Below are 12875 nucleotides of genomic sequence, written 5' to 3'. Positions count from 1 at the left end.
AGGGCTCCGAGTAAATGATTGATGAAGTCAGTCCTGACACAGACAGAAGACCGTAGCTGTGATTGTATCTGAAGGTCTGAGAGCAAGTGACATTAAACATATGTTGATGAAGAGGATACTCACTTTCATTCTTGTACTCTTTGTTATTCTCTTCTTTCTCCATTGTACAGGCATTTTACACTGCCATTGAAAAGTTTGGAGTCAGCATTTTTTTTTTTTCCTGAAGAAATTATTCAGCAAGGACAGTAATCTCCACTGAAAATTATGTTTTGCCATCACAGGAATAAACTAGATTTTAAAATATATTAACATAGAAAACAGTTATTTTAAATTGTATTTATATTTCACAGTATTACCATGTTTTTGATCAAATAAATGCAGCTTTGGTGAGCATAAGAGACTTCTTTCAAAGATGCAATGGAGAAACTTCTTATTTTCTTTTGTGATGTTGAAATATGTACCATATATTAAACATTATTTTGCTAAACATTGCTTTGTTTGTCTCTTTCCAGATTACCACACTGATCAATCACAAAGACAAGCTCAAGAAGACGGAGAAGACCTTACGGGCCATCCAGAGAGTGGGGCAGGCGGTCAGTGTTGCAGTTGGCCGCTTCGTGGCTGTGGGTGAAGTCATTGCAGCAGAAAATGAAGACTTGAAGGATGAGATGGGACTGGCTTGCTTTGAGGCCCGGAGAGCAGGTTAGTCTGACACTACTCAACTGGAAGAGCAATGACACATAAGCAGTTTTAATGGGTAGAGTTACCAGGCAACGAGGAACAGGAAATGGACAGCTGGGTTAAACATTGTGGAACTTGTCAACAAGCTCAGGACTGCCTGCCAGGGTTGTACACCATGCAAAATTGATTTGAAATCCCTTTCAAATTGAATTGAATTGATGTAGCATACAGGAATTGCATTTCAAATTGAATTTAAGGAAGTATAAATAAAATGGAAAAACTATTCAGAGACATATAACTGTTGTAAATGTTATTTATAACATTAAACATGTTATCATATATACAACATATGAGGTACTTCAAGAAACATTAGATCATAATAATATTCAATCATTGAAATGCCACTTACCGAAACGAGTATTTCATTTATATACACTACTGTTCAAAAGTTTTTGCAATTTTCATCAGCCATTACTTAAATCTTAAGTGTCATATGATCCTTCAAAAATGTTGAGAACAGTTGCTGTTTAATATTTTTGTGTTGTTGTTTTTTTCAGGATTTTTTGTAACATTATAAATGTCTTTGCTGACACTTTTGATCAATTAAATGCATCCTTTCTGAATAAATTAACAGGTATTAACAAATTTACTGACCTCAGACTTGTACGGTAGTGTAACATAAATTTAAAATCCTCAAAATGGAGACAAATTACATGAAAGAAGCCTGTGAGCAAGCTTAAACCTTAATGTAATATTTATGTTTCATATAAAAACTGTGTTGGATTAATTAAATTCCAGTAATCCAAATCAGTTTGTCATTATGTGGGATGTAGCCAGTTGAAAAATCAACTGCCAAATGGCATAAAAAGTTAGTCTATCAAGTTTTATTATAAGCTGAAATTAATATGCATGGTTAAAATGAATATGCACAGTGTAATGTATTTAAAGCCTATGATTTGATTAAAATGGGGTTTTCACATCCATACTGTATGGATTCAGCTGTTTTCTTTGTACTATGCCTGAATCTGTTGAGGTTTGTGAAAGGGAGAGTGCTGCAGTTTCTCTTCTATTAAACTCTTGATGTCCCATCTGTCTCTGAAGAGTTTGCCTAAAAATACCCCACAAATGTGCGTTTCCATATCTCTCGTTTGTGATGAAGTGTTACTGTGCTTGCTCTTAGAATAACCAACACGCGCACCAAGAGATTTGATCTGTTCTGACGGTTTAAAGAGGTTTACAAAGGCAAGCAGCTGCAGTTATGAAATAAATAAATTTGATATGAGTTGACATCTGTGAGGCTTTGTATAAAAACTAGATGATTCTGAGAATTACTTATTTCTGCATTAACTTATTTAATAGACTAGTACCCTGGGAATTAATGCACTATAAAAAAATCTTTTTTGAAGTTAAAACATTATTGGAATATATTTATGAGAAAATATTATTTAAGTCTTTCTACTTCAAAATTTCATTTTTAATTAAATGTGTTACTTACCATTTGTGAAATTTCTGAGTGAAAAAAAGTTTTTTTCAAACATTTTTAATTGTGCAGAGTGATCTAAATTGTCAGAGCTAAAAATGTATTTTATTTTATTTTATTTTTGTTACATTTCTTTGAAATAAATGCCACTTAGTCTGATATTTTATCATGTAATTTCATGAATTAATACACTTTCAAGTGTGGCTTAGAATCCAAATAATGTTTTACACGACTGTGTTTTTAGTAGCAAAACAAGTGCTGTGTCAATCAAATGCAACTATTGCAAAGACTCAAAGTGTGTTGTGGTTTACATTTGTCCCTCCGGTCTGAAATAATAGGAGCTCTGTTCTGTATCTATAAATACAGATAGTTGGTGGTCTCTCCCACCTCCCTTCCCATACCTCCCAGGGCAACAACACCGGAATTAGACTGGCTTCAAGTTAGTTATCAGACTCCCCACAGTGTTTGAACGCTCACCCACGCATTTAATCCTTCTGATTATTACACGGGCCGTCCATGTGTGACGGGCAAAAGTTTAGACCAAAACACATTTAGGCAGGTGGGGAAAAAGTCATGTAGACTCGTCTCGGGAGAATAAGTCAGAAGTTATAGAGTGGTGAAATCTGTTTGTTTATAGAATAACTAAACTAGTTCAGCTGAGGTATGAGAGCACATCGTCTGAATGAGATGTAAGAGAGCTTTCATTGAAAGGGGAAGCCCTGATTTGAGAAATGACCTGTGACTTTGTGTGTAACCACAGATGTTATGCACGTCTTTAAATCCAGGAGTTTGTTGAATGATGTAGAGATTACATTGCATCTTCTCAACAGCTGGAAGGATGGAGCAGGATGTGTTTTTAGTACAAGTCTGTGTGGTTTTAAAGTACGATTCATTGTGGTTGTTTCTTTAACTATGGGCCCTTTTGGCTCTGTGTGTTTTTTACAAATAAAATTAAATATCATTATGTATAAATCTTTTGTTTATCAGCAATTTCCAGCAGTTGTTTCTGTCATTTGTTTATCTGAAGGTCATGAAGGTTTTTTTTTTTTTTTTTTTTTTTTTTTTTTTTTTATAAAACAGCCGACTACTTTGTCTTATCACAACTAGCACTATTCTAATTTTATACAATTTTATTTTATTTATTTTCTTACTTTTGCACAATTGGAAAAAGAATTACAGCTTGATTAGAATTTGGGAAAAAAATTACAGCTTCATTAGAATTGATGCACAATAAAAATATTTTCATCTGCCAAATTATATTTAGACTGATTTTTCTCAAGCGTGCTTTGATAATGTTGTCCCCTTAGCAACAATCAAACTTCAGTAGTTTTTATTAGTTTTGCAAAATGAATTGGTTTGTTTTATTGAATTAACTAATTTGTGTAAAAATTACTATAATTAATTCTTTAAAATTAAAATAAATATCAAAATTCTTCATGTGTGTTTCACCCTTTTAAATGATTATAGTTTTAAAAAAAATATTTTTCTGATGGATTTTTAAGACTGAACATCTGAAAGCTAAATCTATCCATAGAACACATTTTAAAAGCAAAAATAAATGATCAAGACATTTTAATGTGTTCTTAATATAACAAAAAGAAATACAAATCTGTTAGTTTTAATAAAAATGAATTCCTGGGATATAAAAGTATTTGTAGTTGAAACAAAGTTGAAAAAAAAAGTTGACTTCTTAACCTGAAGTTTGAGAACTCTAGTTACAGTTTTGCTGAGAATGCATTATTTTCTCTTTCTATCTTGCTTCTCAGGGACCTCTCGGGCTTCTATAGACAGCTGCTTTTGAGCAACGATTTGATACTATAGTACTTTAAATTAATGAAGTGCTTTCAAAAGCAGCAGATGCACGCTGAGATGATGTCTTTTAAGGGCATCATTGCAGAGATCTCAATGTTTCACTCTCTATGCAAGCCCAATGCCTGAGGCCGTGTCTCATTAATAAAGCAGAAAACTCTCTGAAAAGAGTTGGCTGAAAATGGCAGCCGCTAAGGACAGCACCACGTCTCTGGTGCCGCTCAAGGGATTCGGCTATAAGCTTCCACAAAGACGCCGCTTCAAAGCTCAGGAAAGACACCGAGACAGCAAACAATCCCCTCCAGGAACAAGAATGTTTCAGTATGGCCGCTGCTAAACGAGAGACGAAAACCAACAAAGCAGGAAATGTGGGCGTTGTGCCCAGTCAGATGACTACTGATAGGTGTGCACAAACTGGCAAAGTAATTTGGCCCACAATGCAGCGTTCTGCACAAGGCACCTTGATTGTTAAAACCACTTTGAGATTTAACAAAGAAAAGTTGTCGGATGCAATCAGGACGGTGTTTTCAGATGGACAAATGTGTCATTGAACATGGAACAGAGCTGTTTCCTTCAGAAATTACTCTCATTTCTATGTGTAAAACGTCTGTCTGGATTTCTCAGCCTCTTTCTCCTTTCACTTTTGAATGTGTCGGTCTTTCCGTCTCTCAGAATAACACAGCTTTATTGAGGCACGAGGCAGGGAACTGCTCTCATCAAGCCTTCTTTTCAGCACGTTCCAACTGGACATGACACGCCAGCTCTGCCACCCTGCCCAAAAATAAGCCAGCATATAGTATTTGTGTCTAGACAGGGTTGTGTGCTAGTAGACGCCCACTGAGGAAAGTGAGATTGATGTTTGGAGTGATGGTTTGCTTTATAAATAATCAAATGGTGTGTGACTTAATGTCTTAATGTACTGTGAGGTTGAAAATTGCATATTTTTGTTTCAAAGCAGTGGCAGTTTTATGAATGCTTGTTGGTTTATCTACAAGTGTTTGTTTTTAAGGGAGGAGAAGACATGTTACGTGTGTGTATTTGTTTTTCATGACCTGAAGTGTTTCTCACAGAGCAGTTTCAGTGCTAGTGAGGATTTATATAGAGTTGCCTCAATGACATTCACAAATTTTAAAGTGTCCCAAAAGTGTCTGAATACTTTTTGTGGCCTATTCTAGTAGGGCTGTGCAAAAAATCGAACATGTAAAACAACCACAGACTTGGCAACACTGGTTGCCATTTACTACACAGAGCCGTAATTCACTGACAGTCTACACAAAATCGATTTTAAAATCGCAGGTGATTCTTTGTCGATTTTGAAAGCGATTTTGTGTAGCTTGTCGGTGGACTACGGCTCTGTGTAGTAAATGCCGCTCCACCTGAACCAGTGTTGCCAAGTCTGCGGTTGTTTTTCCATGTCCGTGGGTTGAAGCGACCCCAATACCGATAACGTGATATTTAGCCCCTAAAATGAGAATTTTACCAAGGCAACCCTGCCAAAAAACGTATATTTTAACCCCGGGATGCAATTTTTATCGGGGAACCTCCTCGAAACGTGATTGGGCTAGTTTTGGACTAGTTTTGAGACTCAACTGGGCAGGATTTGTTGTGAAAACCTGGCAACCCTGATCTGAACGCACGTGCTGGAGATATACTACTAATTACAGGAGCGTCTTTACTGATGAGATGCGCATGAAAATCATATTCGATTTTTTGCACAGCCCTATATTCTAGCTATATTTTGGGGATGAATAAAAAAAATGTCCCAAAGAAGTTGGCTAAATCTGACAGAACCTGATTTTCTGGATGCTATCAAAAGGATAAAAACATTTAGAGTTTTTATGGTTTGGGTTAGTATAGTAATTATAACTTTCTATTCATCAAAAAAATCATAACAATAATATTCAACACTGATCATGTGGTGATGAAGACTGGAGTAATAACTGCTGAAAATTCAACTTATCCATCACAGGAATAAATTACATTTTAAAGTATATTAAAAAGGAAAACAGTTCTTTGAATAGTAATAATATTTCACAGTATTACTGTTAATTTTTTAAGAGATACCAAACCCATGAAAATTTCTTACCAACGCCATTTGAACAGTTGTGTGTGTAATATATAAATATATATTATATATGGTTCTTGCATAAGGTAAACTTCCTGTCATTGCAGTGTTATGTGGTTGCTAAAGCATTTTAAGGGTTTCCTAGTGTTCTTTTTTTTTTGTAGTTACTTTCAAGACCAGTTGGTTTTCTTATGGTTGTTTATTTGCTTAAGTCAGTAAAGTCCACCCTCAAGTTTCTATAATATAATAGAGAATATATAATATTTTTTAGTTGTGGTACACTTAAGGATTTTATCTTGAATCTTAAGTCTGATCACTTAGAGATGTAAAAGCACACCTCTTCTCAACAATCCACATGATTTGCGGCATCATTCAGTCCATAATGGGACGAGTTACATGCTGAAGTGTAATTAGCGGTTTGAACACTTTAGCAACAATATCTTGTTATTGCATCTAAACTTGTTTGTGTATGTGTGTGTGCACTTTTCTTACATTCTGCTGTTTTTCCTCTGCAGGCACTGCCATAGCTCAGCTGACGGATGTGTCCAGTCTGGAGCAGTGTGAGGGTGATGGGCGCAGCACGGTGTTTAGTGACAGGACTGGCATGGTGAAAGCTGCTCGCATGCTGCTCTCCTCTGTTACCAAAGTCCTGGTGCTTGCAGACTGCATCGTTATCAAACAGATCATAAGCTCTCGCAACAAAGTACGTATTGTCTGCTGGGTCCCAGTACTTGTGCACTGGCCTTTACAAGCACTCAGAATGGCACTCATCTTTTCCTGTCAAGTACAAGAGTACACAGGCGCACACACGGGCTAGTGGTTGCTCTCAGATGCTATCGCTGCATGGCCACATATTTAGAGTCCTTCTGCTTTGGAGATAATTGAAGAGACATGGCACAGGATAAAGTAGGCGGCCTGTCTTAACATCCATGTCGGTGAGATGAGGAAGTGAACCGTGTCTATGTGTGTGCGCCTGTTTGTGCTCTCAGGTCTGGAGCTAATCATGTCCAGTTAGTGATGTTTGGATGGCCAGGCAGCAGAACAGCTCTCCATTAGAGAGAAACACAATTGAATTTGTCCCTGACCATTCCTGATAACGCCCACTCCTAGCTAGCTAACCTCAAATAGAGGCTTCTCTTATCAATTTTCTCCCATGCGAGAGTCTCTGACTGCTTCCACTGAGCCTATTGGTACATATAAGAGTCTTCTTTCCTACAATACTCAGGCTTTGCTCTGTAAGCACAGTTTCTGCGGTGTGACTCAGCGTGTATGACCACTAGTAATATGTAACTTAAACATGGTATGATGTTTAAGAATTTAAGAGTGCTTTTCTTGTTTAAGAAACTTTGCCTTGTTAAAACTACTATGTTATGGAATTGTTGCAACTATTGTAGCTATTGTAATGCTTAAAAGTATGTCTGCATGTTGCAGTCGTCCTACAAAAAAAAGGTTAAATTTATTTTTATAATAATAATAATTATCAGAAAATGTAATAATAATAATCACATTTGAAAATTGCATATTTTATCATTTTAAAATAAATAAAAAATAATTATTTAAGAATTAAATATCAAATAAGGGGCATTTTGTTTTTGAGCTAGGTATGACATGATCAACAAGAGCTAGGTATGACACGTTTTCATTTCAGAAAATAAAGGAGTCAGACAAAAAATTGTTGGACTTTTTTTATCTATTGATCAGATAGCCATGAGAAAGTAAAATTACAGTAAATCTGATGTAATATCTCAGTTGTTTTCTATAAACTGAGATTAAATTGAGCAAATTCTTCTTTATTAAGCCTCTTGCTTCTCAGATCTTTAGTAATGGAAAGACTTTTGGAAGCGATCTCAACAGTTTCACACACAATGCTCAGATTAGCCACAGTGCCTCTGTGCTCTTACTGTATATCAGCTGTTGTCTCAGTTGAGTCTATTTTTATTTCTTAGGACAGACATGTGAGATATAGCTCATTTCCAAATAAAACACATTATGAACTTTATGCAGTACATTTTTTTTTCTCAGGGCTGTAGCTGAGAAAGACATGAGTTTTATGTATGCGTGCAGGTGCTGGTTACCCTGGAGCAGCTGGAGAGAGTCAGCACTTTTCAGGAATTTGTCCAAATCTTCAGCCAATTTGGGAACGAGATGGTAGAGTTTGCCCATCTCACAGGAGACAGACAGAATGTAAGTGACCTCATAGACACACACACTCACCCTCCATCCTTCCCTCACTTCACATTACAGATAATCAAACACTGATAAGGACACTTCCTATGGCAGATGTGTATAGCTGGTGTAGATGTACACATTGGATGAGGGGAGAAGGAGAAGATAATGGAGGGATTTAAGTTATAAGAACTGAACTGTGCTGCACACTGCAATTTCAATCAGCAGCTCTCAAACCCCACTGATAAAAACCTTTGGGGTAAGATACACTCGACCGCAGTGCAGAACAGATGGATTGAGCGAAATGCTAGTGGTGCTTATTAACAGGAATTCACACTTTAAGGCTCATATCAGCATGTGTTTGCAATGCAAAAACATATGCAAGATCAGGAAATTGTACTGTGTTTATAAATTAATGCTAGAATTTTTTTCTTTATCAATGCTTTGTTGGAAAAAACATCATACCTGCATATGGTCAAGATGGTTTTGCTGCTAGGGGGAGATTAGATATGGGCTGATGCTGATGTTGATATAGAGCAAGAGCTTTTAAACTGGAGTCTGCATGGGGCTGCTAACAGATCTCCTGAAAATGTGCCTGAAAAATATAAAGGCCAAACAACGTATTGTCTTACTATTTTTCAGTATTTTACTATATTTTTACTACATTTTTAAGAAGTCAGTCTCTTGCAAGGTTATACCAATTTTTGCAGGGTTCTTGGTATCAAAAATGTAGAAAATCCCTGATCTGTATAGTAGAGTGGGTTATGGCCAGTGCAGCACTGATTTACATTGGGATCCAAAAGTGTGCTAACACTATTGCTTTTATTGTGGCTCAATATTGGCCTTCACGATTGCTTGATCACCACATGAAACCATATTAAACCAGCCCCTTCAGAAACTGGTTTCAACTGATTTTTTTGCAGTGCATGGCCGTTCTCCTCCCAAGGCCGCCTCCGGAGTCCCACCATGATTAGGAAAGTAGTAATATGAATATGAATGACTCCGAGAACTGATAGGAAAGGCTGTCTCATTTCAAAAAGGAAGCTTCTGTGTGTGTTTGATAATGTTTCACAAACACATCACGTTCCCATCTCTGCAGAGCTTTCCTGCCAATCTGCGGCCTCCATCTTTTCAGTTTTATTCAGAAGAACATAATAACAGATAATCACTTCTCCTTTTGTGAGCCATGGCTCCCAGCCGGGGTGAGAGAGATCAGGTTCCTCTCATTCTCTCCATCATGCACACACACAGTCTGTCAGTCACAAATCCCTAATGCCTCATGGCGCGTCGAGTGAGCGCAGCTCTATTGAGTTATATTCCAGCTCGCTCCGTGTCGGTGGAAGGCATTATGTCAGTGCTATCTCTACCAAGGACCAAATTTACCCTTCATTCTAAGCAAGACCTTGAAAAATGAACACTTAGAATGAATGAATTCAGTTCTGTAGCTCTCCTGACAGCCTGCGTCAGATGGTTAAGATTCAAGTCAAGTGCACTTGATTTGTTAGAAACATTAGTTTTATTATGATTCAGTCAGATGTGTTTCATAAACAAAAAATCTTGTGGAAATCTTAACTGAGCTAAATTGATAACACAGTGTGATTCCAGCCTTGTCTGTTGCAAGCGAATTATGAGGTTAAACCTAAGCTGAGATTTCAGAATACTTGAAAGCACTCGAGGAATTGTATGTTTTCTCATATATGTCTTGTGGATTCTTGTTTTTCTCAGGATCTGAAGGATGAAAAGAAAAGAGCTCGGATGGCCGCCGCACGTGCTGTGCTGGAGAAATGCACCATGATGCTCCTCACAGCCTCTAAGGTAGGATTGTGGAAGAGAGTACCATCTGCTGTCTAAAACATGTTAATATCAACGCATGTATTTGTGCGGAAGAACCTGAGTGTGAATGTTTTTGACAGGCGTCTAAAAGTTTCATTTTAAGATACAAATTTAGGAATAAGTTAAACAAGTGAGCAAATCATTCACGGTGGCCATATATTTTAACATATATCATCATTTTGAATATGACTATGATCACATTATATATAATGATATTTGATTATCTATATAATACTTTACATATCTATATCTATATCTATATCTATATATATATATATATATATATAAATATATATAATACTTTACTACTGTTCAGAAGATTGGGGTCAGTAAGATTTTGTTTTTAGAAATTAATAGTTTTATTGAGCAAAGATGGATTAAATAGACATTTATAATGTTACAAAATATTTCTGTTTCAAATAAATGAGAAATAAAAGAGTATTAAAAAATAATAAATTTTCACAAAAATATTAGGCAGCTGTTTTCAACATTGATTATGAATGTTGCTTGAGCAGCAAATCATATTGCTTATCATATAGTTTTCACACAGCGCCATGGTTGTCTATTAAAGTACCATGATATTACCATCTGATATCACAAATAATACTTTTCCATAATTGAGCGTGTTCATTCCTCTAAAAAGGGTGTTTTCCTTTCCTTATTCTAAAAAATGTAATAACATACTGTTTACATGTCAAATTTTGCAGCCGCACTTTTGTTGTTCCTCTGCATTTTGAAGATAATTTTTGTTCCTCTTCGCCTCTCAGACTTGTCTGAGACATCCAGACTGCGAGTCGGCACGGATCAACAAAGAAGCAGTCTTCCAGCGTATGCGTCTGGCCCTGGAGCAAGTCATTGAGATTGTGACTGACACGAGGAGCGGTGGGGAGGCCAAAGCACTTCCTGTCAGCATCTACGCTGGGATTAAAGACTTTAAGGTGCAGGTGTAGGCCAAGGGCTCTATGATGGATAAAGTTTCTCTTTTAAAGACTTCTTTAAAAAAAAAAAAAAAAAACAAAGAATATATGCTACAGTTCAAAGGTTTGGGGTCTCTTTTTTTTAAGAAAGAAAGAAAAAGAAATTGATACTTTTTCAGCACAGGCACATTAAATTGATGTGTTATATATGTATATATATGTATATACACAGTACACACAGATATAATATGTAAACAAACTTTTATTTTGAATCGATTAATCGCAATTAATTGCTTTGCAGCCCTAAAATATATTACAATAGAGAACTTGATATTGTAATAATACATCACAATATTACTGTATATTTGATCAGATAAATGCAGCATTGGTAAGCTTGAGAGACTTCTCTTGAAAACATTACAAAATTTTACCAACCTGGAACTTCTGAATACAAATTATTTTTGGTGCTACTGAGATTACACACTTCTTCCATTAAGGTGTCCTACAAAATAGTAATAATTATTTTAATGTTATGGATGGGTTGGAAAACACATAAAATGCAGACATTAGCCACTAAATGGTATATCATGAATCAGTTTGTCACCAGATGCTTGTATGTGTGTTTCAGGTTAAAGTGGAGGGTCTGAGAGACTCTCTGTACTGTGTGTCCTGTGAGGCTGTGGCGGCTCAGCTGGAAGCTCTGATGGAGAAAACCGAAGACTTTACAGACTCCGCCTACACCAGCCATGAGCAGAGAGAGACAATCATACAGCTCTGCCAGATCACACGTCAGGAGACCAAACAGCTCATAAACACATGGAGACACGCGGTAAGAGGGACACATACACACATTAGGGACTGCACCGACCAATCATTCACCGCATGACTTGAGTCTCACTTGATGGTAACAGCAGGAGGAAAACTCCAAACTGCATCCCAGTGTAGCTGTACGACATTGATTTTGTGTCCTTAAAGGGTTAGTTCACCCAAATATTAAAATTATGTCATTAATGACTCACCCTCATGTCGTTCCAAACCCGTAAGACCTCCGTTCATCTTCAGAACACAGTTTAAGATATTTTAGATTTAGTCCTAGAGCTTTCTGTCCCTCCATTGAGAATGTATGTACGGTATACTGTCCACGTCCAGAAAGGTAATAAAAACATCATCAAAGTAGTCCATGTGACATCAGAGGGTCCGTTGGAATTTATTGAAGCATCGAAAATACATTTTGTTCCAAAAATAACAAAAATTACGACTTTATTCCGCTTTTTTTTCTCTTCCGGGTCTGTTGTGAACGCGACTGCTGTGACTGTTGACGTACGACGCTGCTGACGTGTTTTCTGGTGCACCCAATAACAAAGATAACACGTCAGCAGCGTCGTACGTCAACAATCACAGCAGTCGCGTTCACAACAGACCCGGAAGAGAAGAAAAAGCGGAATAAAGTCATAATTTTTGTTATTTTTGGACCGAAATGTATTTTCGATGCTTCAATATATTCTAACGGACCCTCTGATGTCACATGGACTACTTTGATGATGTTTTTATTACCTTTCTGGACGTGGACAGTATACCGTACATACATTCTCAATGGAGGGACTGAAAGCTCTCGGACTAAATCTAAAATATCTTAAACTGTGTTCCGAAGATGAACGGAGGTCTTACGGGTTTGGAACGACATGAGGGTGAGTCATTAATGACATAATTTTAATATTTGGCTGAACTAACCCTTTAACTTACTTTCTTATTCATATCTTAACACAAACCTTTCACTTGGCTTGTATATCTGACCTTCACGTCTTTGTTGTACAGTGTGTGTGAAGGTGGAGTAACTGCCCATGAACCTCACACCCTCACTGTGCCTCATAAGCCTTACAGTGCAGATCTATAGGTGTCTATTCTTTCCTGCTTCCTGCCTTTG

The 12875-nt window shown here is 36.8% G+C and overlaps 1 protein-coding gene across 5 annotated transcripts in view; it reads left to right on the top strand.

The window, feature by feature from the left end:
• LOC109070688 (catenin (cadherin-associated protein), alpha-like 1) overlaps positions 1-12875 on the top strand; it is a 55519-nt gene that overhangs the window by 30571 nt on the left and 12073 nt on the right. For all 5 annotated transcript variants that reach the window (XM_042745614.1, XM_042745613.1, XM_042745616.1 and 2 more), the window contains 6 exons: positions 513-702; positions 6551-6738; positions 8100-8219; positions 9927-10016; positions 10802-10972; positions 11580-11780. In XM_042745614.1, the coding sequence (XP_042601548.1) occupies positions 513-702; positions 6551-6738; positions 8100-8219; positions 9927-10016; positions 10802-10972; positions 11580-11780 (960 nt within the window). The remainder of the gene's footprint in view (positions 1-512; positions 703-6550; positions 6739-8099; positions 8220-9926; positions 10017-10801; positions 10973-11579; positions 11781-12875) is intronic.

Source organism: Cyprinus carpio, chromosome B19, assembly GCF_018340385.1.
Source record: "Cyprinus carpio isolate SPL01 chromosome B19, ASM1834038v1, whole genome shotgun sequence".
Lineage (NCBI taxonomy): Eukaryota > Metazoa > Chordata > Actinopteri > Cypriniformes > Cyprinidae > Cyprinus > Cyprinus carpio.
This window is presented reverse-complemented; position numbering and strand designations above follow the sequence as displayed.